General features: G+C 50.4%; 1 protein-coding gene across 1 annotated transcript; it reads right to left on the reverse strand.

The window, feature by feature from the left end:
- nmt1a (N-myristoyltransferase 1a) lies at nt 1–25,344 on the reverse strand. The gene is made up of 12 exons (XM_028819625.2): nt 25,186–25,344; nt 14,216–14,324; nt 3,438–3,582; nt 3,187–3,305; nt 2,944–3,035; nt 2,744–2,860; nt 2,374–2,544; nt 2,185–2,293; nt 1,917–2,087; nt 1,666–1,833; nt 689–826; nt 1–481 (listed from the first exon to the last, which is right to left on the reverse strand). The coding sequence occupies exons 1-12, from the start codon at nt 25,293–25,295 to the stop codon at nt 461–463; spliced, it is 1,470 nt and encodes a 489-aa protein (XP_028675458.2). The 5' UTR covers nt 25,296–25,344; the 3' UTR covers nt 1–460.
- Nucleotides 25,345–27,511: the final 2,167 nt, after the last annotated feature.

Here is a 27,511-nt window from a genome sequence, read left to right on the forward strand (position 1 = left end):
TGGCTTTACTCTTTTATTTCGGATATTCTATGACCCGCAGGGCGCTACCTTACACAGGGATCCACTCCACACGTATCACACGCCGGCGAGCGGTGGGCCGGGCCCGCATCCTTTGGCGAGAGCGAAGCAGCAGCTGGACGGGCGATGGTTCTACGAGGCAGCGTGGCAGCGGCCGCTCTGGATGCCAGATCAACAAGATTTAGTGAATATGCAAAGGCACGGCAGCAGGGGGCGTCATGCCAAGTCTCGTGATGTGACGCCAGTCGCTTTTCTTTTCTTTTTTTTTGTTTTTTGTGTTTTTTGCTTTCTGTGTGTAAAATGAGGGTCCACTGCCTGGAGTGCCAGGTGAGGTGGTGGGCCTCCCATGGTGGCGCAGGTCAAAAGGTCACAAGTCAACTCAATTTCTCTTCTCATTCCTCTAACGATGCCACAGCAGGTGGGATCCATGGGTCCTTGATTCTCACTGCAGCACCAAGCCCACCTAGCAAGACAGAAACGATCTGTCGTCACTGGGAGCCCAGGTTAGCATTCCTAAGCCATGACGCCCGCAGGGGGCACTGTGCCACCGCACTGGCTCACAGCTTTAGCAGGTCCCCATGAACATAAGCGTAGCCTGAAACTGGCAGAGTAGTAGCAGCAGCAGCACCCCCAACCCGGGTTAAGCAGCACCCGCGGGCACCCCGCTCACCTTCTCGGCGCTCATGCTGGGACACTTCCAGTTGTACAGGTAATACTGCAGGTTTCCGTCGCCGATCCCAAACTTCAGTTTCTCGAGGAACGTCTTGTTCTCCATCAGGTCCAGCGCGTTGAAGACATCAAAGCCTTTCTGTGGAGAAATTCACAGAGAAATCAGAGCAGATGGGGGAGACGGGGGACCACCCATCAGCCGACGTCAGGGTGCCTCAGTGCAGCAGGCAGGAGTTGGCGTGAGGCTGCCCGTCACGTCCCACTTGTACAAACATTGCAGAGGAAGCCGGACGCCTGCAGTAAACAGCTGTGATGGCGGGAGGCCAAGCTGCCGGCCCAGCGTGAGCAGATGCCACGTGCCACGGCGTCTTGAGGCAGGCAGGGCGGACAACTGAGGCTCGAGACACGAGGGGCAGGGGGGTTATGACGTGCATGCCATTGGAATAGGACCAAGCAACCAGTAGTCACCTGCTATACTAACACAGTGGGCAGGAGGAGATGGCACCTCATGGTGGGCACATGCCAGCTCTTGTCATGTGTAAAAGTGTGACAAACTGTACCAGGCGAGGTAACCACAGAGCCCACCAAGCCGGTTTGCAATACCCACTTGCTGGCACATAATTTAGTCCCGTGCTGTACATGCTGGGTGTGTGTGTGTGCCAGTGTGTGTGCCTGAAGACAGACGGCTGCCCCGCTCACAGTTAGTGTCCCCACTGTCTACAACGCCAGTATGGAGGACTGATCGGAAATCATAGATCCTTATTGTTGGCGCAGTGGGCAGTATGAACAGCCATCCTCCTGTGCCCCCAGCCCTGGCAGGGCCAAGGACACTGGCCTCAGATCAGACCATGCCCTTTGGATGCCAGTCAATATCCAGCTTGCAGGACCAGCATGTCACACTGCTGGATGTTCTCATCCATCTTTCGTTCTTTCCATCTCCCTCAAACATGCCAATGCTGCCAGGGCATCTGTACTTACCGACTTGGCCAGGATGAGGGCATCGTTCATGAGGTCCAGCAGCGGCGTGGTGGTGTGCACGTTGTAGAAGGAGTAGGCTGCCTTCAGGCTCTTGTGCACAGGGTGATTCATGATGGTGGAGGGCAGCGTGTAAAAGCTTAGAAAGTCCGTCACAACCCCCTCGGAGTTCTGTAGGGAAGACAGTAAAGGCACTTGAATGAGACGGAGTGCCCCCACTGGGCAGACCGTGCCACCCTTCCTCGGTAACCCACCTCCACCACGTGCGTGTCGATGATGTTCTCGCGGGGCAGCAGCCAGTGCTCCACCTCTTCCACACTCATACACGGCGTCAGGTGGAACTGGCACAGGTACTCCCGCAGGAGGCCGTGAACGGCGGGCACATCCTTACGCTCCATGGATCGCAGACCTGGGGTCTTGGTGGCCTGAACACGAGCAAGATCAAAGATGGCAGAGATCAGCATGACAGCAGGAGGCCATCAGCACACTGGCAGTCTGGGGAGTCACCCAGTGGGCACTGACCTCAGGTAGGCGGTAGAGCTTCAGCGTCCTCTGCATGGTCATATTCCTGCTCAGGTGGGAGAACTTCACCTCCACGAGTTTGCGAGGATTCAACGATCTGTGCCAGTACCTGCAGAGGGGCGTTTAAGAAGCAAGGAGGTGGGCTTGGCGTCCCTGAACAGCCACGGTGCCGCCACCAAGCATACTCACCTGCAAGTGCTGACTGGCTTTGGGAGGACCACGCCAGCGGTGTATACCGCTTGGAAGATGCCCTCCAGGTTGACTCTTCTGGTGATTTCCCGAATTAAGACGGGGGCAACACGCTTGGAGCGCAGCTTCTTGTGGACACAGAGGAAGTTAATTTCCACCATTTTCTTCTCTCTGGCAGTGAAAAATAAAGATGGCATTGAGAGAGAGGGGGCACACAGGTGTGAGGGCAGCGTCTCTGTTAACAGCCTAGGGGTACCGCTGTCTGCTGGTAGACTGTTTTCAGGTTCTGCATTGAGACGCTCGCTGATCAAACACGCCTGAGCACAGCGGGCACTGGCAGAACAGGCCTTGCCAGCAAGGCAGGACTCACGTTTCATAGATTTGAATGTCAGCGGGAATGGCACTGATGAAGCCCACCAGTTTCTTGTTGGACAGGACTCGGACACCACAGTGCCACTGTGGCAACCAGCCAGGAGGTCGAAGGGCCCTGAGGGACAGAGAAAGGGGCGCTCAGTTAGCAGAGAGGGTGTCACAGACGGGCGCAGCCTGGCACTCGCACAAGGGGCTTACCAGAGCAGGAACTCGGGCGAGTAGTCAAATCTGAACATGTTGTCGTCATCCTCCACGTAGTTCTCATTGAGCAGGGTGTAGAGCTCCTTCAGCTGTCACAAGGACAAAAGGCGGGAGAGCGGCATTAGGGAGGATGGCACGACGCCCACCGCGGCCCACGCTTTCCTGCTGAGCGCCCATCAGTGGAGCGTCTGCCCACCTGAGCTGCTCTCGTGTCATCTCACTAAGACTCGGAGTCCTTACCACGGTTGGGTTGCCCAGGTCCAGGGCGTCCCAGCTAAAGCCTTGTGGCAGAGAGTACGGCTCACTCCTGATGTTGTCCTTGTCAGGCTCAATGGGTCCGTGGGAAATCACGACCTCCCCTGAAAACGGGCAGAGCACACGTTAAGGGTCGGGCAGCCTCGAGCGGTGGCGGCACTGCCCGACATGACCCCCTCTGTTAGCTGCCCCCCGCTTGCCAGGACGAGGGAGCATGAAGGGCTCGGCAGACTCACCCAACTTGGGCACAGGCTGTGTGTCCCAGAACTGGTAGCTCCGGCGACTCGCCTCCTCCATGGGCTTGGCAGGCCCCTGCCCCACCGAGAAGAGTTCAATGGCTTTCTGGATCTCCTGCAGCTTCTCCGCTGGCAGAGCATTCACCTGTGGGCACACAAAGGAGGGAAATGGAAATGCCACTGAACTTCGGGCAGACCCCCCCAGCCAAGACAATCTACTGGACCCCCAAAGGGAAAGAAAAGAGCAGCAGGAGCAACAAAAGCGGCCTGCAAATCAAACCACCGGCCAGTCGTCTGTGCGCTCGTGTGGAGAGGCGGCCTTTCATGTAATGCTCTATTTCTGAAGACCACCATCATCATCATCATCTTCATCACTCATTTTCCTTTCCGATTTGCGTTACTTGCCTTGGTTTTCATTCTTTATGCGCTTAGGCCAACGAGGTTGTTTGCTTTACAGACACTTCTAGAAAAGGCAGAGCCAAACTCGGCAGACGATGCCAACTGCTGTAACGTATCCAAACAACAAGTCGCACCCTGGTATGTTGAGACCCCACTCGGCCCTGCCCTCCAGAATGGCAAACTCTAAACTACTGCACCGTCTAAAGACGACCTCAACCTTTACCAGGCGTCATTAGGCTGAGTGGGGGGTGATGAATGTGGAGAGAATGAATGGCACAGGGGCACAGCGGACCCAACCATGCACACAACTACCAGATGCCAACTTATACATTCCAAGTGCCTTCAGTTCACTGGCTGCCAAAAGGAGGACAGTCTGGGCATCACCTCAAGCTCCGGGCAGGCAGCGAGAGTGCCCGACATGAGAATGGGGACATCAGTGCCAGGCCTCTCGCTACTCGGCTATCTCAAACTACACACGTGGGCACCTCCGTCTTGTTTCCAGGTTTCAGAAAGTGACGATGCGGATACGAGTGACACAATCTGGTGCCCATTTGTCCATATAAAGCCCACCTCGCGTTCCACTAATATGGCCAAGTATCAGAAGCAGAGAGAAGCAACCTGAGGCCATGTGGTTGAACAATCACACCAACGGGAGGGAGCTTAATTCAAATGGGTAGAAGAGAGAGACAAGCGGGCATGCGCCATGCCAGGGCAAACCTGTAATGTCCAAATACAAGTCAGTCGTGGCAAACAGCATCAAAAGTCCATAATGAGATGCTCCTCGAGCACTTGGTGGCACACATGGCAGTCAAAGTGGTGCCACTGCCCTGCACTAGGAGTGATGAGGGGACATCTTGGTGGCATCTCCTTTCGTGTTTTCTCTGTGGACTGAGCAGCACATCAACAGCACGACTCTCCCCGAGAGGCACATGCTAAGAGCTATAAAGCTCCCATGGTGCCTCAGTGCAACACACAGCAGCTGAAGAGGAACGGCATGGACGACAGGGCTTACGAGAAAATGGTATCACCCGCAAAATGAGTTTAAAAAAAATAAAAACACACAAAGCAGGCAGGCCTGGTCCTAAGACCCCTAATTCAAAGGCACGGAGGGGAGCCATTAAAACCCCTGGCCCAAACTCAAACCACGGAAGAGCAAAACAAATGGAATGCAAGCCCCTTCGATCCAGGACAAGGCCTCGCAGACCCTCATACAGGCCGAGGGGGTCCTCAAGGCCGCAGCATAACAGACAAAGCAAAGCGCTCAATGAGCCGACCTACTTTTAAGAAGTCACAACACGAAAAGAAAACCAATTCAATGGCGTAAAGCGCACAGTGCCAACCTACCAACAATAATGACGGGGTCAGGGGCAAGCACGGACAACAAAGGCCTCCCCTCGGCGTCACGTGAGCCACGTAAATGGAGCACACAAACAGCACGATGAACGCTGTGAGATACGCCAAGAGCTTCAACTCCCAGACGAGCTCGAGAGCAGCGGGTCACCGGCATTCGGGTTTCGTGCGCTGTGAACGATGAAGAAAGGGCGGCCGTCGGGCAGACACTGAAGAAGAGCCCCTTGCTCTCCGTTATTTAAATGTCTGCGAGGCGCTCATAACCCCACAGGCTGAACTGGATTGTAGACCCTCACTTGTCCTTGTCCCTCTGACCACTGGTTGTTCTCAGTCAGTGGTCGTAGGTAAGGCACCCCCGGGGGGCACACAGTTTCAAGCCGCGCCTTAACGTGTTCAGTTGTGATTTAAAATGGCGGAAGTGCAAGTTTGTTAAATGCTGTGGCATCCACCTTGGTGCCTCTGTGACGGCCGACTGAATGGGACACGTGTGACGGCGCCAGTCTCTGTGCATTGGGCAGGCACAGTGCCCGCATGACCCACAACGACTGCCCTCGGCGTGTCAGGTGAAGCCCCCGCTCTTAATGCTCAAGGAGACAAGCAGGTGCTTTGCATGTAGCAGAGGGCACAGTTGTGCAGTATAGCTCGGGGGCACCTCGCACTCCACGATCAGAGGACCAGGGTGACCTCGTAGCAAAGGGGTGGCCTGCCTCCCTGGAGCTGCCCTTGTACCCATGTCTTCTCTCAACGTCGGTCATTTGGCCGCCCTGCATCTTCTCCAGCACCATCTGGGTCTCCTGAACACCACCAGGTGTGTGACGGCCTCTCAGTCACGGGGGGCTGCTGTGTCACCTTAATTGGACGCCTTTGTGCACTTTCAACATGCTGCGACACGGCTTTGGTGACCACCTTAACTTCACTATGATGTGCATTAGTACGATAAGCGACTCCTACTGGACGTACAAGGAACTCAAAGGAACGTCAAACTGGGCCTCATGAAGAGAAGATGAGCGGCTCAGATCAGCGCCTGTCCGGCCATTAACTTCGGCTCCCACCGCCAGTCCTGCTGCCCTCAGGAGTTCAAGTCATGGACTCCCCGGTGAGCCGTCCACCACAACCATTATAGTGAGGACCCCGGCGGTGGGGTGAACTCTGGGGGTGCAGGCCCTGTGTACACACGCCGGTGCGCTGCTGTGGTTGGGTTTTGTGACGAGTGTCCGTCGCTCTTACTTTCTTCACATGACATTCGCACCCGTGTTTCCCCTCAACTTCCAAGGTGGTCTCTGATTTTCCCTTGAACAAGGATTTAACCGTTCTGGTGGGATGTACTGGCCTGTGTTGAAACTTACTTATCATAAAAGTGACAAGTAGCCGGTGGGCCGATTTCGCTGGTCAGGCTCAGTTCACTCCGACGGGTCTGGGGGGGTCTCACAGCTTTTCTGCTCTTCTTCACGAGGCAGCAAATCATCCACCTCATCAAAGTTCTGCCATCGAGGGGCCGAAGTGAAGAGCTGCGGAGACGGAGGGACGGCGGATCAGACAGACAGCCTTGGGAGGGTCTGCAGCGGCCCCCAGTGCCTGGCGTAACGAGTGGGGGGAAAATAAATAAATAAATAAAATAAAAATGGTGGGCGCACATAAATGAACGGATTCACACGGTTTGTGAAACTTGTGTAGCATGCTGGGGAATTGCAATGCTGTTGGCTTTCTGTTAACAGAAGAGAATGAATTGATGGACTGACACAAATGAACTGATGTGCGCCCCCCCATTTTATTTAGTCCCACATATGAAGGGGCCTCCTTAGCCAATCAAAGGCCTCATTTCAGCCACTTCCTCCTGTATCAGTCGGGGGCCAGCAGGACGGACAGACAGACAGACACTTTATTAATCCCAATGGGAAATTCACATAATCTACTGCTAACCACGAAAAACCACGAAAACTGACTTTTGGATTTTTAGTGCATTTATAACTAAACTACATAAAATCATTTTACTTACATTTTTTATATATATTTTTTTACTTTTTCGCTTTTGAGATATTTTGCAAATGATTTTTCTGTAAATCAGTTTTCATGAATGGGAAGCTTCTTTAAAAGTATTACATAATACAGGGGTTGGCAACCTATGGCATGAGTGCCAAGCGTGGCACACGGAATGATTTTGAATGGCATTCTGACTGAATTGGAATATAGATAAAAAAAAAAAAAAACATTTGAATCACAGCGCACGCGTTCAGACCCCACGTCCTCATCTACGTTTTGTGAAACGACGTGTTCAGTGGAGGCCGTGGTCCATTAAAACAAACCTCGTAACGTTTGCTTGACTCTTTGGACGAATGAACATGGATTTGTACAACAGAAGGATGTGTGTGCATTATGCTGTGCAAGTCTACAAAGACATCATCATCATCATCAAACTAAACACATTTAAAAACTCTGATGAGAGACGTGAAGAAGCTGAAAAAAGGGCTTTAAGAACCAAACTACTTACTGTAGTCAAATAAGTGGAACCAAAATTAAAGCCACCAAATGTAGTTATACAATTGCTTCACTTTAATTGATTAATAATAAAGAACAAATTATCAAATCAGAATTCTTGATCATTTTTTCTTATTCAAACTATCGTATATACTCGTGTACAAGTCGGGTCTTGAAACCCAAAAAATTGATCAGAAAAATCAGACCCCGACTCATAAGCACATTCAAAAATACGGCACTTATTTATTTTTATTTTTTACATCTTCTTGCCTCCTCCAATCTCACATCAGTTTCTCAGACACATCGAATTTTACCAATTTCTTACCCCACTTCAACGACTTTTAATTTAAAACCAGCTTCATATTTTCTTCTGATCAAACGCTCCATCGTAGATAAAGGTAAAGGGGAATGAGGGTGTGAGACACGAAAAACACAAATCAGTGCAAACGTCACTTCAGAATAGTTCAGGTATTAAATACCGTGTGGTCACGTGGGCACAATAGAGAGAGAGGGGTGAGGAGCACCCGCTGATAACAGCGCAGAAAAAAAAGGCCGTGTGCTCTGTGGCCCCCCTCTCAGGAGGGCAGGTGTTGGCATATCGTACTCTCCTGGACCAATAGTGGGAGTTTTCCACATTCAACTTCTACGACCAACATTATAAAATACCAGAAATTATACAATAAAATCAAGTCCCGACTTATCCGCGAGTATATACGGTATGTATTCTGTATTGAATAAACTTGTAATTTAGAATTTGTAATACAATTTTTAATAAATGTGTGGAAAATTCAAATTCGACAAAACATTCTTTTCACATATGATCCTATGCACTTTAAAATACTGAATGACCAATAGTATAAAGTGCGTCCTGAAAGTATTCCCAGCGCTTCATCACTTTTTCCACATTTTGTTATGTCACAGCCTTATTCCAAAATGGATTAAATTCATTTTTTTCCTCAGAATTCTACACACAACACCCCATAATGACAACGTGAAAAAAGTTTACTTGAGATTTTTGCAAATTTATTAAAAATAAAAAAACTGAGAAATCCCATGTACATAAGTATTCACAGCCTTTGCCATGAAGCTCCAAATTGAGCTCAGGTGCCTCCTGTTTCCCCTGATCATCCTTGAGATGTTTCTGCAGCTTCATTGGAGTCCACTTCTGGTAAATTCAGTTGACTGGACATGATTTGGAAAGGCACACACCTGTCTATAGAAGGTCCCACAGTTGACAGTTCATGTCAGAGCACAAACCAAGCATGAAGTCAAAGGAATTGTCTGTAGACCTCCAAGACAGGATTGTCTCGAGGCACAAATGTAGGGAAGGTTACAGAAAAATCTCTGCTGCTTTGAAGGTCCCAATGAGCAGAGTGGCCTCCATCATCCTTAAGTGGAAGAAGTTCAAAACCACCAGGACTCTTCCTAGAGCTGGCTGGCCATCTAAACTGAGCGATCGGGGGAGAAGGGCCTTAGTCAGGGAGGTGATCAAGAACCCGATGGTCACTCTGTCAGAGCTCCAGAGGTCCTCTGTGGAGAGAGGAGAACCTTCCAGAAGGACAACCATCTCTGCAGCAATCCACCAATCAGGCCTGTATGGTAGAGTGGCCAGACGGAAGCCACTCCTTAGTAAAAGGCACATGGCAGCCCACCTGGAGTTTGCCAAAAGGCACCTGAAGGACTCTCAGACCATGAGAAAGATAATTCTCTGGTCTGATGAGACAAAGATTGAACTCTTTGGTGTGAATGTCAGGCGTCACGTTTGGAGGAAAACAAGCACCACGTTGTCATTATGGGGTGTTGTGTGTAGAATTCTGAGGAAAAAAATGAATTTAATCCATTTTGGAATAAGGCTGTAACATAACAAAATGTGGAAAAAGTGATGAAGCTCTGTGAATACTTTCTGGATACACTGTAAGAGCGTCAAAAGTATGCCCCTTGTAACCGGACAAATGTTCATACCATAAATAACAAAACTGGAAGGTTTTCTTTTTGGATTTTATTAAAATCAAATAACATTCCATACAAATAAGTTTTACAAAACTAGGTCCAAAACAAATTGGTAGAATTACGTTGGCACGCAAAATAACATTGTAACACGGGTTGGGCACGACACGGCTGAAAGGCGGCCCACCCCTGACATAACCGATTGTCTTTGCAGATGTCTCCATTTTTCTGTTCAGGCTATTATGAGCTAAGTGCTGGCCAGGCTGTCACAGTGGCCCGGGGGCCCCACAGTAATCTATGTATGCTGTGGCTTACTGAGTGGTTGCGTAGGCAGGGGACGCCAGTGCACTGCTTTGCCCGGGGGGCCTATAATGCTGTTAAAACGGCCCTGAGCGCTCAGTAGCTGTGAAAAAAAGAAATCTCGACATCAGAGCGGCAAGCGTACGCCAACACTTCCTCACCGCGGTCATCACGGCTACTCACACAAGAGTGAACACGTAACGTGGGCCTGCGTATTCACCGACTCCACTCACTGGAAGATCAGACGCGTCTCTCACTCTGTTCTCTCTCCGTCATCGTTGTGTGTGCGTTAATTGGAATCGCATAACCACTGATAACGGAGTTGAATTGGTTTTGACAGATTATTGCATTGTCATCCATACTGAACACGAATGAAAAATGTGAAAAAATTTGCTTCGCCAAAAGTGGGTTTAAAATCATTTGGAAGATTTGAGCCAAACAAACCAACAGAGGAGTGAAGTTCAATAAAATCATTTAATACTAATGGAAATGATGATGATGGAGGAAGAGGAAGAGGAGGAGGAGGCCACAACAGGGAAGGCTGGTGCGGCCCCCCAGTGTGCTCGTCTGCCTCAATAGCCCCCTGCTTAAGTAAAGCTCATAAAGTGCCTGCTGGTCTGTGGTGCTGACCTGCACTCACATAACACTCGGACGTTGTCAGCGGCCCAGTGACTCCATGAGCCGGTGTGCTTCTTCATGTCACACAACACGTCAGCTCTCGTCTGTCCACTTCACACACGTAGAATAAAAACCGCCTTTGTAGTATCGGTCACGGGGCCATTTTACTGTCACCTGGGGGTTTTACTTTTGTTTCGCAGGGGAGCTTCCCAGTGACAGTGCCCACCCATCCTTGGTGACTTAAAGCCGCGGTGTTCTGTTTTGTCCTTCTGCCCTGTCACGTTACAGCAGTTTGTTGAAGTTGGTGACACAATCAAACCCGACGTCAGCTCAAGTGTGTATGATGTCAATCTCAGCAGCGAGCGCTCGCTCACATGTTTAAAACGCGCCACGTGGCATTTCATCACCAGCCTTTTATCTTCAATGGTCCGTTATCTCACGACACGTTCTCTTCATTGTTGGATTGGTTTGGCAGTTCGGTTTCAAACCCGTCTAAACTCAAGTGGCCTCAAGCACTGCGTTATATTGTACTCTCCACTTGCGGCCGCCTGACTGTTCTGTTTCATTATTCATGGCGACCACATCTGTGCGGAGATTTGGGTTTCTTTATAGAAAACAGACAGACAGAGCGTCACCCCCTGTCATTACAAAACACCAGCGTGTCAAAGACACACAGGGACAAGTACTGTGACCTGCGAGGTAACGAGTGGCTACTGACTGGTGGACACAGACGCACACAATGGAGACTCCAAACAAGTCAAGGACATCAACGTAAGCTCCTCAGAGATGTTCACTTCAGGCTCGGCTATTCATGGAATTCTTACATAAAAATCACAACACACTTTCCTTTGCTAATATTTCGTATGATCATCGTGACATCAGACAACACACAGACGCGGAGGTGCAGCACACACCATAAGGTGTCCTGAGAGCTCACCGAGGACATCAGAAATGTGACAGTCAACGAGAGGCCATTGGGTGTGTTTGACTGCCGTTTGCTCCGCGGTCCCCGTCTCTCTTCCAGCTCCACGTCTCAGCAGTTTGTTTCCGAGTCCCACAATGCTTTGCGTAAACAAGTGGCTTCAGTTTTAAACAAACTTCCCCTTCATTTCCTCCGATGTGCTCGAGTATCTCATTCAATGTTAGCTTTATTGACACCTTGGAGGATTCTGAAGACCTGGATGAGCTCCCCTCCTCTGGACTAAACCAGTTGAATTCTCCGACCGTCCCAGCAGGACGTGTCCATAAGTGTTGGGGTGCGCTCGCTTGCTCTCTCTAATATCACATTTTGGTTCAAAATAATCAAAATTATCAATTTAAGTTACAATGGCGGCTCACAAGGACTTGCAGTTGCCATCCTGGACAGCAGCACATCATGCAAACAAACAAAATGGCCGCCTTTTCTTGCTAGCAAATATCTGCCCCAATTTGTTCTGTTAACATATTGGCGTGGAAATCTGAAGTATTAACTCTCAGCTCCCAACTGGTTCACTGGGCACCCCCCAGGCCAGCTGTGGTCAAGGCCCACCACTCGGCACACTCAACTGCCAATTACACGCCATCTAAAAACACAAAACGACGTCTTGGACTTCCTGGACCCTGGGCTTGGCCTGGGGATGATGATGATGATGAGGCACTTTATGATAAGAGATGTGTGGGTCAGAATTTCATTTTTGTTGTTCATGTAGCCTGCCGGACAAAATGTAAAGTGGCAGGGGTACAAATCGTCTGATTGGCACAACAGTGTGGGACCTGGAAGGACACAATGCAACCTGGCGGGGGGCCTGCAGCATGCCATCTGTGGAGCTTGGCCCGGACACAGACAGGCGGACACGTTTAAATCATCCAACACACATTTATTAGCCATACTATTATTTACAAGGTGCAACACAAACCCCCAAAGTCCCCAAAGGTCCAGGCCAACTATCCAATGCCTCTTTCTCTTCAGGCCACCTCCAAGACCTCTTCTCTTGACCTCCCGACTCCACACCTTTTTATAGCCCATCCAGGTGGGGTGGAGGGGTGTCTACAAAGGCTCTGGGATCCATGCAGCACCCCCTGGCGGCCACCCCAGATCCCCACAGGGTTGTGGAGAACTCCATCTCCCATGGAGCCCTGCAGGAAACTGAGGCACCGTCGTCACCCAGGGAGGCTGCCACCAAGCGTCCCGGGTGAGGTACTGAGGAGCCCATGGCTGTTCCCCCGGAACATATGCAGCAGGGGCGTCCCAGCCGGGCATGGGACCCAGTTGCCCGTTACACATCCCACCGTCCATCTGAAGAGGACAAGCAGGATGAGTTCTGGAGTCCATGCTGCTGGCAAACCGAAGGAGCCCAATGGGGGCTGTCGCGCTACTCGAATTCACAGGAGCGGCGCACACTGCAGCCGACTGCCATCTCAGCTTTGCCATCACAGAAGGCTTCCCCAGAAATAACAAAATGACTTTGTGTTTTTTTTAAGTTTATCACAAATCTACAAACAAAAAGTTAAGGTATCTAAAATTAATAAAACTAGGACAATACGACCAGCCGGTGGGACCGAATGAGGTGCATTGTGATGTTGGCGTTTCACTTCAGTCAATATTACAAAATAAAATAAAATGAGAAGCACTGAGCAGTTCACAGGGTCTTTACTGTCACATGAACAGAGTGGCCAAGTGTCACCTGAAGACGGCGAGCGGAGACGCACATCAGCGAACACTCGGGGCGGCGATGACGACTACCTGGTGTGACTTTACTCCATTTAAGGGTGGACATCAGCACCAGCACACGGGTGACGGACCCCTGCTGCCCGAGGTCTTTGTTCCAATCGAATGAGGTGAATTCAAAGGAGAATGACAAAAGAAAGATCAAACTAGAAACGTAAAGCGATGGCACAAACACAAACATTTCTACATTTCTGGTCAAAGTCAATTTCACTCGGCAGAATAAGAAAAAAAAATTAAAGCAATTAAAGCAGGGGGTCAAACAGAAGGAAAGCGACTAAGTGATCACGAAACTAACCAAGGCTGCAGACATGGGGGTCTCTCTGTGGGGGACTGACACAGAGTGCACAACCGCTGGAGCGTCTGGGAGACCACTCGGCTCAGCCTGGTGCCACTTGCAGTTTCAAAGCCGTGCCACGGAGCTCTCCTAATTTACTGGGCGTCTTTGTGAGATGAAGGTTGGCTGAGGAGTGGCACCACAAAGCAAATCCCTGGACTGTGGCAAAATGCAACAGAAACACAACAACTCAACCCCTCCAGGAACGTCAACAGGGCAGTGCCGTGAAGTCGGGGTCTTTTCATTTTGGTCTCCCCTTGTTCTCTCTCTAGTGATGCAGCAGACATAACTTGGAGAAATGGGAGTACGACTCAGTGTGGTCAAGAAGAAATCTGGCCATGTTATCAGACAAGTCTTGTCAAACAACCCACTGGTGGCACTTTGAATTCCATCCTGTGTAGGAAATGTGCTGCAGAAATAAATGTGGTGGGTGCTGATGGCACCACTGCCCCTCAGAGGGCTCCATGTGCTAAGACTCACAGCAGTGGCCGCTCATTGATGGATGGGGATGTCAAGGAGAGGCCAACAGGGAGGGTCCGGAGTGGCGCTTGGTGGACACATCATCATCATCATCTGCCGGCTCCGTATGTGGATCATGACAGGGCCTACATAACAATGCACAACACAACAATCCCATCGCACACTTACTTTGGATGACTGCTCCAGCGCAGACTCCGATCCTCCGCTCTTGTCCTTTTTCTTTCTTGGCTTCTTTTTCTTCTTCTTTGCTCCACTCTCATCCTCCAGACTCTTCTGGCTGTAAAAGTGGAGACGTCAGACAGGAAAACGTGAATCGGGGCAAACCTCATTCACCCAAACCCTCCTTTCCCAGTCAGCTGTGTGTAATTTAAATGGCAGATGTGCTGACGCGAGCCAAGAAACAGCTCAGGCCAGCAAAACCTGAAGAACCTGAACCTGCAGGTCATGCAAGTGAGCCTCACACTAGCCGACTGCAGCAGGGGAGCGCGACAGACCCCCCAGCACGAATGTTGAGGTCTTGACAGCCTCAAGTCGGCCCAGTCTGAAATGAGGGGACACGCTGACCCCCATGAGCGAAGGTGACACTCTTAAGGAACACAATGCCATTCAGGAATCTGACAGACGTGCACATTCAGGGGTCACGGTGGTAAAACAGGAGGAAGGTGCCTGGCCATCAGTGCCCCAAACACGAGCGCACGCCACCATAGGCTCTCGAATCAGCAAAGGTAGCACGATGGGGTCTCGGTGAGATGAGGTCCAGTCACCACCACAGTCCACAAGAGGAGCTGACACACATCGCCAAACCTCAGGCTCTGCCAGTTGGCTTAGCTTTTCAGAGAAATCGAGCCCACCCTGAGTAGACGACTTCCTGTTTGCTGCCAGTGCCCTATTTACAGTGGGGGAAATAAAGACTTGATCCTCTGCTGAATGTGCCAGTTTGCTCGCTTACAGTGAACCACAGTCACCAAGAACACCATTGGTGACACACTACGCCGTCATTGATTGACATCTTGCTGCGTCTGCAAGGTCCTCCTGCTCAAGAAGGCACAGGTCCTGTACAGGCCCGTCTAAAGTTTCGTCACAGGCCTCTTCTTGGGCACTGGCAGCCAGCAGGAAGTCGTCTACTCAGGGTGGGCTCGATTTCTCTGAAAAGCTAAGCCAACTGGCAGAGCCTGAGGTTTGGCGATGTGTGGAAGCTCCTCTTGTGGACTGTGGTGGTGACTGGACCTCATCTCACTGACAGACCCCCCTCATGCTGCATTTGCCGATTCGAGCACCTTTGGTGGCGTGTGCTCGTGCTTGGGGCACCGATGGCCCCGTTTTACCACTGGGTCCCCTGAACGTTGTGTTCCCTCAGAATGTCGGGCTGTCACCTGCGCTCATGGGGGTCAGTGTGTCCCCTCGGTTCAGAATGGGTGGGCGCCGGTTTCTTTTTTCTCATTTGCAATGGGCGACTTGAGGCTGTCAAGGCCTAAACATTCGTGCTGGAGGGTCTGTCGCGCTCCCCTGCTGCAGTCGGCTAGTGTGAGGCTCACTTCCATGACCTGCAGGTTCAGGTTCTTCAGGTACATCATAATGCAGCCAGACTGGGGCTGTGTGACCCCTGGCATGCCTGCAGCTTGCATGTGCCACTTGAACCCAGGCTGAGGATGAGCCAGTGCGCCAGCTGGTAAAGGTTGGTCTAAAATGTGCTCGGTGCTTTTATGAACAAACCAAATCAAAAGCAAACTGTTTCTCACATGCGGCGCAGCCATTCATCCATAAATAATCCAGCAAAACAGTCAGGAAAAGCAGAGGTAGAAATCCAAAAACCAAGCAACCCTCAAAGACGGTAAAAAGCAGGACTGGCACAATAAAATACGCACTCCAGCGCGTCCTGCCAGCATCCAACAGGGTCTACACCTCTGCAGCGGACGTCTTCCGGCAAGCCCCTCGGGGTCTACGAGAAGTCCATGAGCCCTGCTATCGGAGCAGTTGGTGGCCCCTCTCCCCGTTCACAGCTCAGCGAGGAGCGCCACGTCTCCCCTCCGCTACACTGACGTCACTTTACTTTTGCTGGATCTTCTCCGATACCTCCCTCACCTGCCTGGCTTCTTTTCTCGAGTACCACTCTACCTTGTGGGTGGCAGGTGTTCTGCCCAACAACCTGCAACATCTGAGCCGATTGCGCCGCACCTAGCTAGGAACGAGCTCGCCACGGAGCTTCACAAAAGGCGCCCTGCCACGGACCCCCTCAAGGTAGCCAAAAGTGACGATTCCAACACGCATGTGAAAGGAAGTGTGACCCACAAATGGGTTTGTTAACACGTGGGCACCCGAGGGGCATTTCAACGCCATCTTTAGGCTACGCACCAAATGTCAGGCCACATTACAATACAATACAGTTTATTTTTGTATAGCCCAAAATCACACAGGAAGTGCCGCAATGGGCTTTAACAGGCCCTGCCTCTTGACAGCCCCCCAGCCTTGACTCTCTAAGAAGACAAGGAAAAACTCCCAAAAAAACCTTGTAGGGAAAAAATGGAAGAAACCTGGGAAAGGCAGTTCAAAGAGAGACCCCTATCCAGGTAGGCTGGGCATGCAGTGGGTGTCAAAAGAAGGGGGTCAATACAATACAATGCAGTACACAGAACAGAACAATTCCTCAATATAGTAAGAAATAAAAAATATAAATTTTAAGAAGTACAGAGCAGAATTTAACAGTAGATGATATATCCCATAATAAGATTTGGATTTGTGTAGAGTCCTAGAGACCTCATCCTTCAAGCTGCCTCCCCCATTTGGCCATTCCACGGCTGAAACAGTGCTGGGCCAGCCAATCCGATGAAAGGACCCCTATTTCCCACGATTCCTGTGATCCTCCATCTGGGATGACTTTTCCTTAGGCAGGCAAAACAACTTGGCAGGTGGGCCGTGGCACCAAGTGCCACATTTGAGTACCGAGTACACATTCACATTCTGCAGCCCGCCGTTCCCCTCCAATACCTCAAATGAGAACCAGGAGGATCTCGCCTCAGCCGGGCTTATTTAAACCAAACAAAATGTCCGAGCGTTACTCTTTGTTCTTGAAGTGTGTGTGTTTGATCAAAGGAGCTTTCAGAAAGAAGGTTCTAGATGTCTTCGGACAGATCCACTGTCCAGGTGAACATCTCTACCCAGGCCAGGCAGCTCTGCCTGCGTCTGTAGAGCCGTCAGTAACAAAATTCGAGCAAAGCGGGGACCAGCAAGAGTCAAACGTGCAAATCCCACAGTCCAGTAAGGTTCCTTCTAAAAATGTTTAGTAAAATTACAAAAAAAAAAAGAAGAACAGATCACAACAGATCAGAAAAAAAAAAAAATGTTACTCCACACGCCGAATAAACACACAGAGTGACAAATGTGATTTCTTCTCCATTTCATTCCAAACTTAGCCTTCTGTTAAATTTCAGTTCTGTTCTTTTCGTAAAGGTTGCGTTACATCGGCTTCACGTCAGGACGCGGCGTACGCTCCGTTTGGTTTGAAACGCTTCGTCGTCCGGGCCTCACGGAGCACAAGGCAGACCTTCAAATGCAACTCCTCTCCGGGCAGAATGACAAGAAACAATTGGAGCACTCCGTTTACAAGGGTAACAGCAAACCGCCTCTTCCATTAATGACGCACTAATACAGAGACAAGCACTTCAACAGAACTAACAATGAAACAACTAACTGACAAATGGCTCTCGTGTGTCATAATGGGACCTCCTGTCACCGAGGACGTCAACATGCAGCGGACCGCCATCAGAAAGGGGCTGCACAAATGACATCTACGTGGGCAAGAGTGACGTCTGCCCTTGGGCACCTAGACAAAGACCAGGATGACTGGCTCACTGCGCTGGGGGCGGACGAGGCAAAGACCGGAGCCGCTTGGCCACGCCAACTGATGACACAGCACTGGAGCCGAGGAGCCGCACAGCAAAACTGCAAAGCCTGCTGGGAGAAACGTTCAGGTCTGGAGCCGCCTGGGCAGCTCACCCTCACGGAGTCACCTGGGGATTCTTTGTTCAGGAGAATGGGAGAGTGGAGCTCAAGCAAAAGTGGACGTGGCAACCTGGCAGTGGGCCTAATCAGACCAGTAAATCTACCAAGGAATGGAAAACAACAAAAACCAAATGGAGGCCTCTGGACTGGTCAAGTCAAAGCCCGGGTGTGAATCCCATCAGAATGGCGTGGGGGGGAAACTTGACTTGACAGTCTCTCAGCTGAAAGAATCCCGTTTGGAGGAACTGTAGAAAGTGCCTGACAGTTACAGGAAATGCCAACTTGAGGTGGCAATGCCAGCTATTACAGCTTTGGGCAGACTCCTTCCACAGATGCAAACAGTACACCTGCTCATTTTTGATTGAACAAATGACTCCAAAGTCACATTTTCATTGCCGCCCCCCAAAGGGTTTACAGTAATCCCTCCTCCATCGCGGGGGTTGCGTTCCAGAGCCACCCGCGAAATAAGAAAATCCGCGAAGTAGAAACCATATGTTTATATGGTTATTTTTATATTGTCATGCTTGGGTCACAGATTTCAGCAGAAACACGGGAGGTTGTAGAGAGACAGGAACGTTATTCAAACACTGCAAACAAACATTTGTCTCTTTTTCAAAAGTTTAAACTGTGCTCCATGACAAGACAGAGATGACAGTTCTGTCTCACAATTAAAAGAATGCAAACATATCTTCCTCTTCAAAGGAAACAGAGAGGAAAGCAAACAAATCAATAGGGCTGTTTGGCTCTTAAGTATGCGAAGCACCGGCCGGTACAAAGCTGTTGAAGGCGGCAGCTCACACCCCCTCAGTCAGGAGCAGGGAGAGAGAGAGAAACAAAGTCAAAAATCAATACGTGCCCTTTGAGCTTTTAAGTATGCAAAGCACCGTGCAGCACACTTAAAAGCTGCACACAGAAGGTAGCAACGTGAAGATAATCTTTCAGCATTTTTAGACAAGCGTCCGTATCGTCTAGGTGTGCGAACAGCCCCCCTGCTCACACCCCCTACGTCAGGATCACAGATAGTCAGCGCAAGAGAGAGAGAAAGAAAAGTAAGCTGGGTAGCTTCTCAGCCATCTGCCAATAGCGTCCCTTGTATGAAATCACACTGGGCAAACCAACTGAGGAAGCATGTACCAGAAATTAAAAGACCCATTGTCCGCAGAAATCCGCGAACCAGCAAAAAATCCTCGATATATATTTAAATATGCTTACATATAAAATCCACGATAGAGTGAAGCCGCGAATGGCGAAGCGCGATATAGCGAGGGATTACTGTACTCAAAATGACCCTGTTGGTCCATTTTGTCAATGAGACCCTAAAGAAGAAACAGCACATGGACACGCGCGTTGTGTTTGCTCCATCAGAATCCTCAGCAGATGTGAATGGCACATTACACGGCGTTGTACACGCTAGCCGCATGTCCACAGACAGAAGTTGGACAGCCCGGTGTGTCCGACTGAATCAACGAGGGGCCAAGGAACAGAAGTGCTCATAATGTCATCACAATCGGAGGCTGAATAAACTCACACTTGACACATCAACCCTGTGTCTCCATGTTGGAAAACCAACTTAAGGGGGCATTCCTGCTGAAAACTCCGACTTTCCACTTCAAATGGAATGCAGGGCGTGACCCCTGAAGCTCAAACCGTTAAGTAAACAAGGTGCCAATTCGAGGTCTCGGGAAACGTGGCACTGAGAGGTTCACATCAGCGTCTCGTACCGAACAAAACGGCACACCTGGAGACCCCTGGGCACCCTTCAGCCATGCTGCGCTGCAGTAAGATGGTCAGCTGTACAGTCAGTCCTGGCACCCACTGTGGGCGACGGTCTCCGTCCCTTCAACTCCTGTGTCACTTGTGTCAGCCCCTCCTTCCAATTTTGGCGTTTTAATGTTTTGTTCTTTAGGGCGCTCTGGTCACTAAGATGTCGGTGCCACTCGCCCGACCCAATTAAGAGGGCACACTACATTAAAAAGAGACATCTAAACATATGACAAAATATAAACACTTCCTAATTTGCTAGAGGAACATCTCACACTGACGAACATTCTGAATGAAAATTAAGAAAAGGAATTCAAGTCTAATTAAACAATATGATCCATTAAAACTAAAAATGACACTGCAGCTACTGAGGGTCTCAGACCACCAGCACAAGTAAAGGTTAGCAGTAAAGCCCCTGGTCACTTGTGACACGCACATCATGTCACAATCTGTGTCACGTCTAACATGCCCCTGTCCACGAGGACGTTCAGTGGACTCCACTCGCCAGTCGCATACGGGCAACCGAGGACCTGCTGGTAAAATGAAACTGCCAGTTCTGGCCTGACACTTGCCCACGTCTATGTCTGCCAGTCACTCTGAATGGCACAAGCACAAATGAGCCCCCAACCTGCAGCTCTCCTTTTGGATGACTTGTTATAAATTCGGGGTCCTCAGTCATGGTACTGGTGGGCCTTCAACTAACTGCCAGGCCGGACCCCACTCAATGCTGCTAGCGTAATAACGCGGGTGGGCGGAGCTTCAGTTACGACTCAAAGCCCTTCACGGCTCATTCTAGTGCTCAGCAGCTGCCTTCAGCTTTTACTTGTTCCCCATTTTCTCAGCCAGCCACCAGTCAACAACAAGCTGCAAATGACAAAGGAACCAGCAGCAATCTGGCCAGCTTGGTTCCACGTGATGCCAAGTGAGTGCACCATGACGCCCCCGAGTTGAGAAATCTTTAGAAACAAAACAAGAGAGAAGGGCAGAGACGCACACAACATGCAGCTAATGCCCTCCGAAGAGGGAACTCTACAGTGGGGCACAAAGAGGCCATCAGCGTAAAGAGCCCTCGTCAGATCAGCAAGGACCAGCTGGGAATAAAATCCTACTGCCACCGGGGGCCTTCAGGACCGAGACTGAGGACCACCACAGTCACGCTAAAGTGTGCTCTGCTATTTAACTCTCACTTGCTGCCGGGGGCTTCACTCACACAGCGCCATCTTGACAAAGCGTTCTCAATCTGCTAAGGTCAAACGGCACTGCCAACGCTCAGCCAGAAGTGCCATGCAGGCTGCCACACAGTCTCTCTTGATCGCAGACGCAGTGTCTTTTATGTCATTGGAGGTTTTCATCATTCATACGACTCAAGGATTACTTCTCACCCAGACGCTGAAACGAAACTCCAGCAGGGCCGGACACAACTCTTGTCCCACCAGCTTCACACCCCTAGTCACAGACCCTCCATCTGAAGACATCACACTCCCTTCTGGGTCTCTTTAGCCATCACGGAGGATTGACAATGTGGATTATCTTAGGTGACAAGAAACACTGTGTGTTAGTGGAAGTGACGGAGCCTCAACTGTAAGGTCAGGCCTACTGAGCCACGACTCGCTTTTATAAATGTGCTTCATGGAACGTGGAATACCACCAAACCCAAAGGGCCCTGTCCCATTTATACCTGTAAGGGTCTCTCTTGAAGTGTCAGTTTTAATAAAAAAAACTGAAAAGAAACGAAAAGGAGGGAGGGTGGGGTGAAGGACTGAGAAAGAGCTAATCTGCAGTGGGCACTCAATCATCTGGATGATACCTTCTAGATTCTCCATTCCAAGGATAAGAGTGACGTTACATGAATGGCAGAAAGAAAACGCCAGCCAGCCGTGAAGTGAGTAGAACAAGAACAGGCTAGGGAGGAACAACAGCCTGAAGACTCTGTGGACCTCCAGGGTCAAACTTGAGGACACCTGCATGAGAGATTTTCCAGCAGTCAGCTCCTGCTGACCCGTGGAGACGTCCTTTCAAGTACGGGCACACTTGCCAGGCAGTCCACATAAAACAATCCCAGTGCTAACACTTTAGAGATGCACTGGAATGACACGACCAGAGAGGGCGCCCTACAAACCTTGGACACCAAATCAAATTCCACTCGGCAGCTCCATCTGGTCTGGTGTGCCGAGTGACAACGGCCTTCAGTTCTACCTGCCAAGCAAGTGATTCCACTGTCCAGACGCTTGGAGAAAAGGCCGTGTGGTGGGGGGTTTGGGGGGGGATTAGTGTGGATGTCTGCCTTGCCAACTGCGGCAACTTTGACAGCAGGAAGCAAAAACTGAGCATGTAGAGAAAACTGTGGGGAGGATTTGCAATGCGAGAAGGCAGCCCACCCGTCCTCCATTTTACGAGGGTGTCACAGAGAGCCTGCGGTTCCGGAACTGAAACATTACTGACCGTAAGACGGCACAGAGGATTGGGAGAACATCATTGGTGCGTCTCCGCCGTGACATCATCAACACATGTGACCTCCGCAAAGCCCCCGGTGCTAAGGCTGACGTCACTGTCCCCTCACGCAGGGCTTTTTTTTTTTTTTTTCCCCCTCCCATGTGGTAAACCAACCGGACCGCTTAACTGCTTTGCCCCCAGGCTGTCAGGGTCCTAAATGTCTCCACTCCCTTCTGCTCCTCTGAGAAGACTTTATAAACTTTTCTTCCTTATAACCCTAAGAACTCTTATTATTGTAAATTTTAGAACCAGGTTAAAGTAACAAGTTAGTTTAATAAACCTAACGACTAATAAAATAACTGAACTGAGTAATTCCTCATATGTATTAGTGGGCTGCACCCCGTCTCGTCTTTCTGGTCTTTTGTTATAAAGTGGGGTGCCCTTGATGCAGTCTTGTGTCGCTGTACATTCTTACACTGCGGGCCTGAAGGTACACAATTGGGTCACCGTGCACTTTGTAGAAGGCTGTGGTGACAACAGAGTCCTTGACTGGAGCTTTGCATGTGCAATGACAAGGCCGGCACTGCCACCCAGAGTCCTCCTGCATCGGTGCAAAGGCAGCACAAGCCACTGCACCACAGTCACCCACTTTACCTCATATTTCATGTTAACCTACTTGGATTTCATGTACAGGCTGTGCTTTTGTTTAGAAGTGCCATCCAGCCATCCATGCAGAGGGTTTAGCAAAGGTGGATGAGCCGACGGTGTCCTCGATGACAGACCACAGTGTGTGAGCAACACTGGAGCACCACAAGCAACGGGCCCGTCTCCTTTCCACAGAACGCTGTACACCTCTGACTGGAAGTCTAAAAGCAGGTCAAGTCACTTACACTAATAAGGGGGACGAGACAGAGGAGAGGGGTCAGGGGGAGAAATTTGAGAACATCAGCAAAACCAACAGAACCGCACTCCTGCTCCATTCAGGGAGTGGATGTGGAACACTGGTGGAAGCACTTGGGGGGGTCCACACCATCGATGGGCAAGACTGGACTCGTAACGCAGAGAAACCAGAGAACTCTGTGGGTAGGGAGATCCTTCACCTCTTCTACAGCTCTGTGATGGTGTGCAGGTTCAGCCACATCATTTCAAGAGGAGCCCACCGAATCAACAAGCTAAGTATAAAGGGGCAGCAGGCTCAGTTCTGTGTGTTTTGTTTTGATAAGCTATGCTAATCCCCAAGGGGAAATTGTCTTTTTGCATGACCTTTGGAGGGTCACTCCATTGTACTGCACCCCTGCAGCCATTTTCGGGTAAAAGTGCCTTGCTCAGGGGCCCAACAGAGCAGGATCCCTTTGGGCAATAGCAGCATTTGAACCGGCAGAAGAGGAGGAGAGAATGAAGACAAAACTGAGTGTCACTAAGAACAACGCTGCACATCCTTTCTGTGACACACAAACACTGAGGACTTTCAGCCCATGAGTTACTCAGACTTGGCTCCATTATACCCACAGCAATACGCCTGTAAAGTGCCTCACTGGGACTGCCGGGTCAGACATTTATTTGCTTCCTTTGTAGCTAGTCCAGTGCATATCTGAAAGGGTTTGTTGTTTGTTATATTATTATTTATTAAGCTTCTGTAAAAAAGCCAAATTGCTTCAACAGACAACAAGGCCCACCTACCATCTTCAAATACTTTCCTGAGGTCGACTACACCTTGGAAGGCCCGCTGTAGCTGTAATTCTGGCCAGGTTGGTGTGTGTTGCATTTGGAGGGCCTGCACATTCCACCATTGCTAAAGCAGCAGTGCTCTCCTGTCCTACTGTATCTCGTCTCTGAGATCTTTCTGGAAATACACAAAATACTGCAGAGGGAGGTTTAGCTTGCTGGCACAGCACGTTTATTATGACGTACGACAGCCGGGAGTTAATCGTAAACAAACAGCGCCATGCCATTCCACTGTCCCACCCCACGTTATTTTCCCGTTTTATAAATGGTAATGTGCTGCCCCAAGCACCTCAGGTCCCTGCTCCTTACATGATCTGGCACAAGTTCTGTTGATCCAAGCATAACCTGCTGCTCTCATCTCTTTTTGTTGAGGAGGATAAAAAAAAAAAAAAAAACCTGCTTTTCCGCCTCGTGCCAACGGCAGGTTCTTTTCTTAAACCCCCATACTGGCGCATGGATTCTCGTGCAGCGCCTTCAGGCGGACAGTAAAACGAAATGGAAGGCGCCCCACCCGAGACTCCACGTGGGGTGTGGCCAGAGGACTGTCGGATCGGATCAGAGTGACCAAATCTCCTTAAGGCCGAGATTTCGTTCTAATAGGATAGCGCCAGCTTATCGAGGGACTGCATCTTCGGCGATGCCCTGCAGCGTATTCGCCCGAGCCGCACATCTGCCCTCCCGGACTCAGCCCTGGAAACCCCCGTGACACGCGCCGTAGCTCGGGCTGCTACCGGTCCCTCAACGCGCCGTAAGCTCTGACAGCCGACGCACAATGAACACTTTTTCTCCGACTTCCCTGTTTCGCTAGCACGATGCGAGGCGTGAAGGCACGACGAACACCGTTCAGGGATATACGGCGGCCTCTCGTGCTTCTCCTGGCTTAACACCGACACGCTTTGCTAAGGTCTCACTGCGATAGCGAAGCGCATTTGAACGAACTGCTCGACTCTGCCCGTGCATTTCCCTCTACCGTGAACTCTGGGAGTCCCGCCTCCTCGTCTTCATGACTCAGAAGCAGACAAATCCGACCACGAACCACGCTGCCCATCATCCCTCCTCACTAATCACAGCACAGGTGGGCGGGCTCATCCGGGATTAGCTTGTAACCACCTGGGTTGCCACTCTTGGGCAAAGGAATATCACGCCGGCTGCCACTGACACGCTCACCTCAGCGCGAACGCTCGCGGAAAGAAAGCGAAAGATGAAAAATTAAAATGTACCCGTCGTGAAAGTGGTGGCCTTCATTCTCACAGTCGCTGCAGTGTCCATGCTCATCCTCCACCTCTTCGTTTAGCGGCAGCTTGCCTGCTGTCTCATTCTCGTCCGCCATCTTTAAACAGACACAGGAGCGCGTTCGCGCACTTCGTAGGATCGCTCAGTGCTATTGGCTGGAGGCTGTGGTGCATTCTGGGACTTGTAGAGTCTCTGCAGTTGCGGGTGCAGGCGTCAATGACGGCTGCTGATCGAACCCGTGTCTGCTCAAAACACGTCTGGAGCGGCCAGTGTTTCAAGAAAATGGTGTCTTTGCCAAAGAAACTTGCTGCTTCCTGCCTGGACGTCTACCGGCCCATTGCGTCAGCCTCCATGGCAATGAAGTGGCTGGAGACACCAGGCATGCCCGACATTCGCCACAGCTCCTCTGAATCCGCCACAGTTTTCATTCCAGTGTCATCTGATCAGTAGATGATGCCATCTCCCTCGCAGGGTGCTGTTCATCGACTATAGCACTGCCTTTAATACTTGGCAACAGCGCTGACGGGTGGCATTAGCCAAGGATGCGTCATTAACAGACTGAGCTGGCATTCCTCTGAGCCAGCAGCAGGGGCGCCTAGAGAAGCAGCAGACCTGCAGTGTCGTAAACAGAATTCCCTCAAGGGTGGCAACAGCAAGCAGTCCTATGAAGGGTGACAAGCCACCTAAAAGAGCAATGTCAATTGGAAAGAGTCCATATTGGCACCCAGTGCCAGTGCTACGACACCATTATGCCCCCCAGCCTGGTGCTGAAGCACAGAGCCCTTGAACTCAGCAGCTCCATCTTTGGTTGAATGTTTGACTCCCTGACTAATAAACCACAGTCCGTGAGGATTGGCAACAGGATCTCCTCCATGCTGTTCACCCAACTGGCTGCTGCCTATGGCTGTGCAGCAAAGCCTGAGGACAACAGCATCATCAGGTTTGTGGGCAACCCCACCGTGACTGGCCTCATCGCTGTCTACAGGAGGAAAGTAAAAGACCTGACTGTGTGATGTCATGACAGTAACTGCGACCGTACATAGGAAGAGCAGGGGCAGCCCCGGTCCATCAGTGGCTCCTCCATTCCTACGTGTCCACATCACTGACCGTCTGCCAACACCACCTGCATCCTCACAACGAGCACCACAATCCTGGTGAACTGCTGCCGCTGCACCATTGAGAGCATCCTGACCGGACGCATCACGGTGCAGTTTGGTAAGTCGACTTGCCAGGATCCCAGACTCCATCACTGGGGCTGACCCAACATCTGGTGCCACGAGAGAAGATTTGCCCCCTTCCTGATTTATTCATAACACTTAGATGGCAGGCAGTGTGACGTAGCAGTCAAGGCGGAGCGAGTGAGCGAGTCACTTCACCAGCCTGGGCTCCGGTTAGAAACAAAAAAACAAAACCAAAAATTATATCTGAGATGTTATAAGTCGCCTGGCATAAGAGCGTCGGGCAAATCAAAAATAAACGAATGTATGAATTGATGTGTCTGGTGATCAGAAGTAGAAGACAACACAATACACAGCTAATAAATACTCATCTGGTTTATTGCAGGAGAAAACTTCAACACCTAGAACTTCCATGTGAAAAAGTAATTGCCCCCCTTTAGCAGCAGCAACTGGAATCAGACCCGCCAGTAGCAGGAGATCAGCCTTCTGCATCGCTGTGGAGGCATTTGGGCATTGGAGGGGTCTTCAATCACAAACTGTCCATTTAAGGTCCTGCCACAACATCTCCATGGGATTCAAGTCAGGAAAACCTCCAAACCTTCATTTTGTTTTTCAGCTATTCAGAGGTGGTCTTGCTCTTGAACTTCAGATCACATACTGATGGCCGGATGTTCTCCTTCAGTACTTTCTAAATTCTGCTTACCTCAGTTATGGCAACTCTCCCAGGCCCAGAAGCAGCACAGCACCCCCACACCGTCACACTGCCGCCTGCATGTCTGATGGTGGACTTGATGTTCTAATTGAGGAAAGCTGTGTTAGCTTTACACCAGAGGCCACCGTACTTGTGCCCCAAAAACATCCACAGGATATTATCCCAAAACCTTTTGGGGTGATCAGGGTGCTTTTTGGCAAATGTTGGGTGAGCCTTTATGTTCTGCTTATCTAGCAGAGGTCTTCACCTTGCAGCTCTCTCCTGGGTGCCATTTTCGCCCCGTGATTGTTAAGAACTCTGCCATGAACTGAGCTGAGGGAGGCCTGCAGCTCCTTAGAAGTCTGTCTGGTTCTGCTGCGACTTCCCAGATGAGTTTCTGATTCGTTCTTGTTGTCTGAGCTGGCCAATCCCGGGCAGATTTCC

Source organism: Erpetoichthys calabaricus, chromosome 14 (genome assembly GCF_900747795.2).
Source record: "Erpetoichthys calabaricus chromosome 14, fErpCal1.3, whole genome shotgun sequence".
NCBI lineage: Eukaryota > Metazoa > Chordata > Cladistia > Polypteriformes > Polypteridae > Erpetoichthys > Erpetoichthys calabaricus.

What these genes read in the sequence shown, in the direction of transcription:
- nmt1a (XM_028819625.2), bottom strand. Translation starts at nt 25,295, where the DNA reads ATGGCGGACGAGAATGAGACAGCAGGCAAGCTGCCGCTAAACGAAGAG. An exon ending in TCGACACGCACGTGGTGGAG is followed by an intron (nt 1,834 to 1,916) that starts GTGGGTTACCGA and finishes TCTTCCCTACAG; the next exon opens with AACTCCGAGGGGGTTGTGAC. An exon ending in CCCTCATCCTGGCCAAGTCG is followed by an intron (nt 827 to 1,665) that starts GTAAGTACAGAT and finishes ATTTCTCCACAG; the next exon opens with AAAGGCTTTGATGTCTTCAA.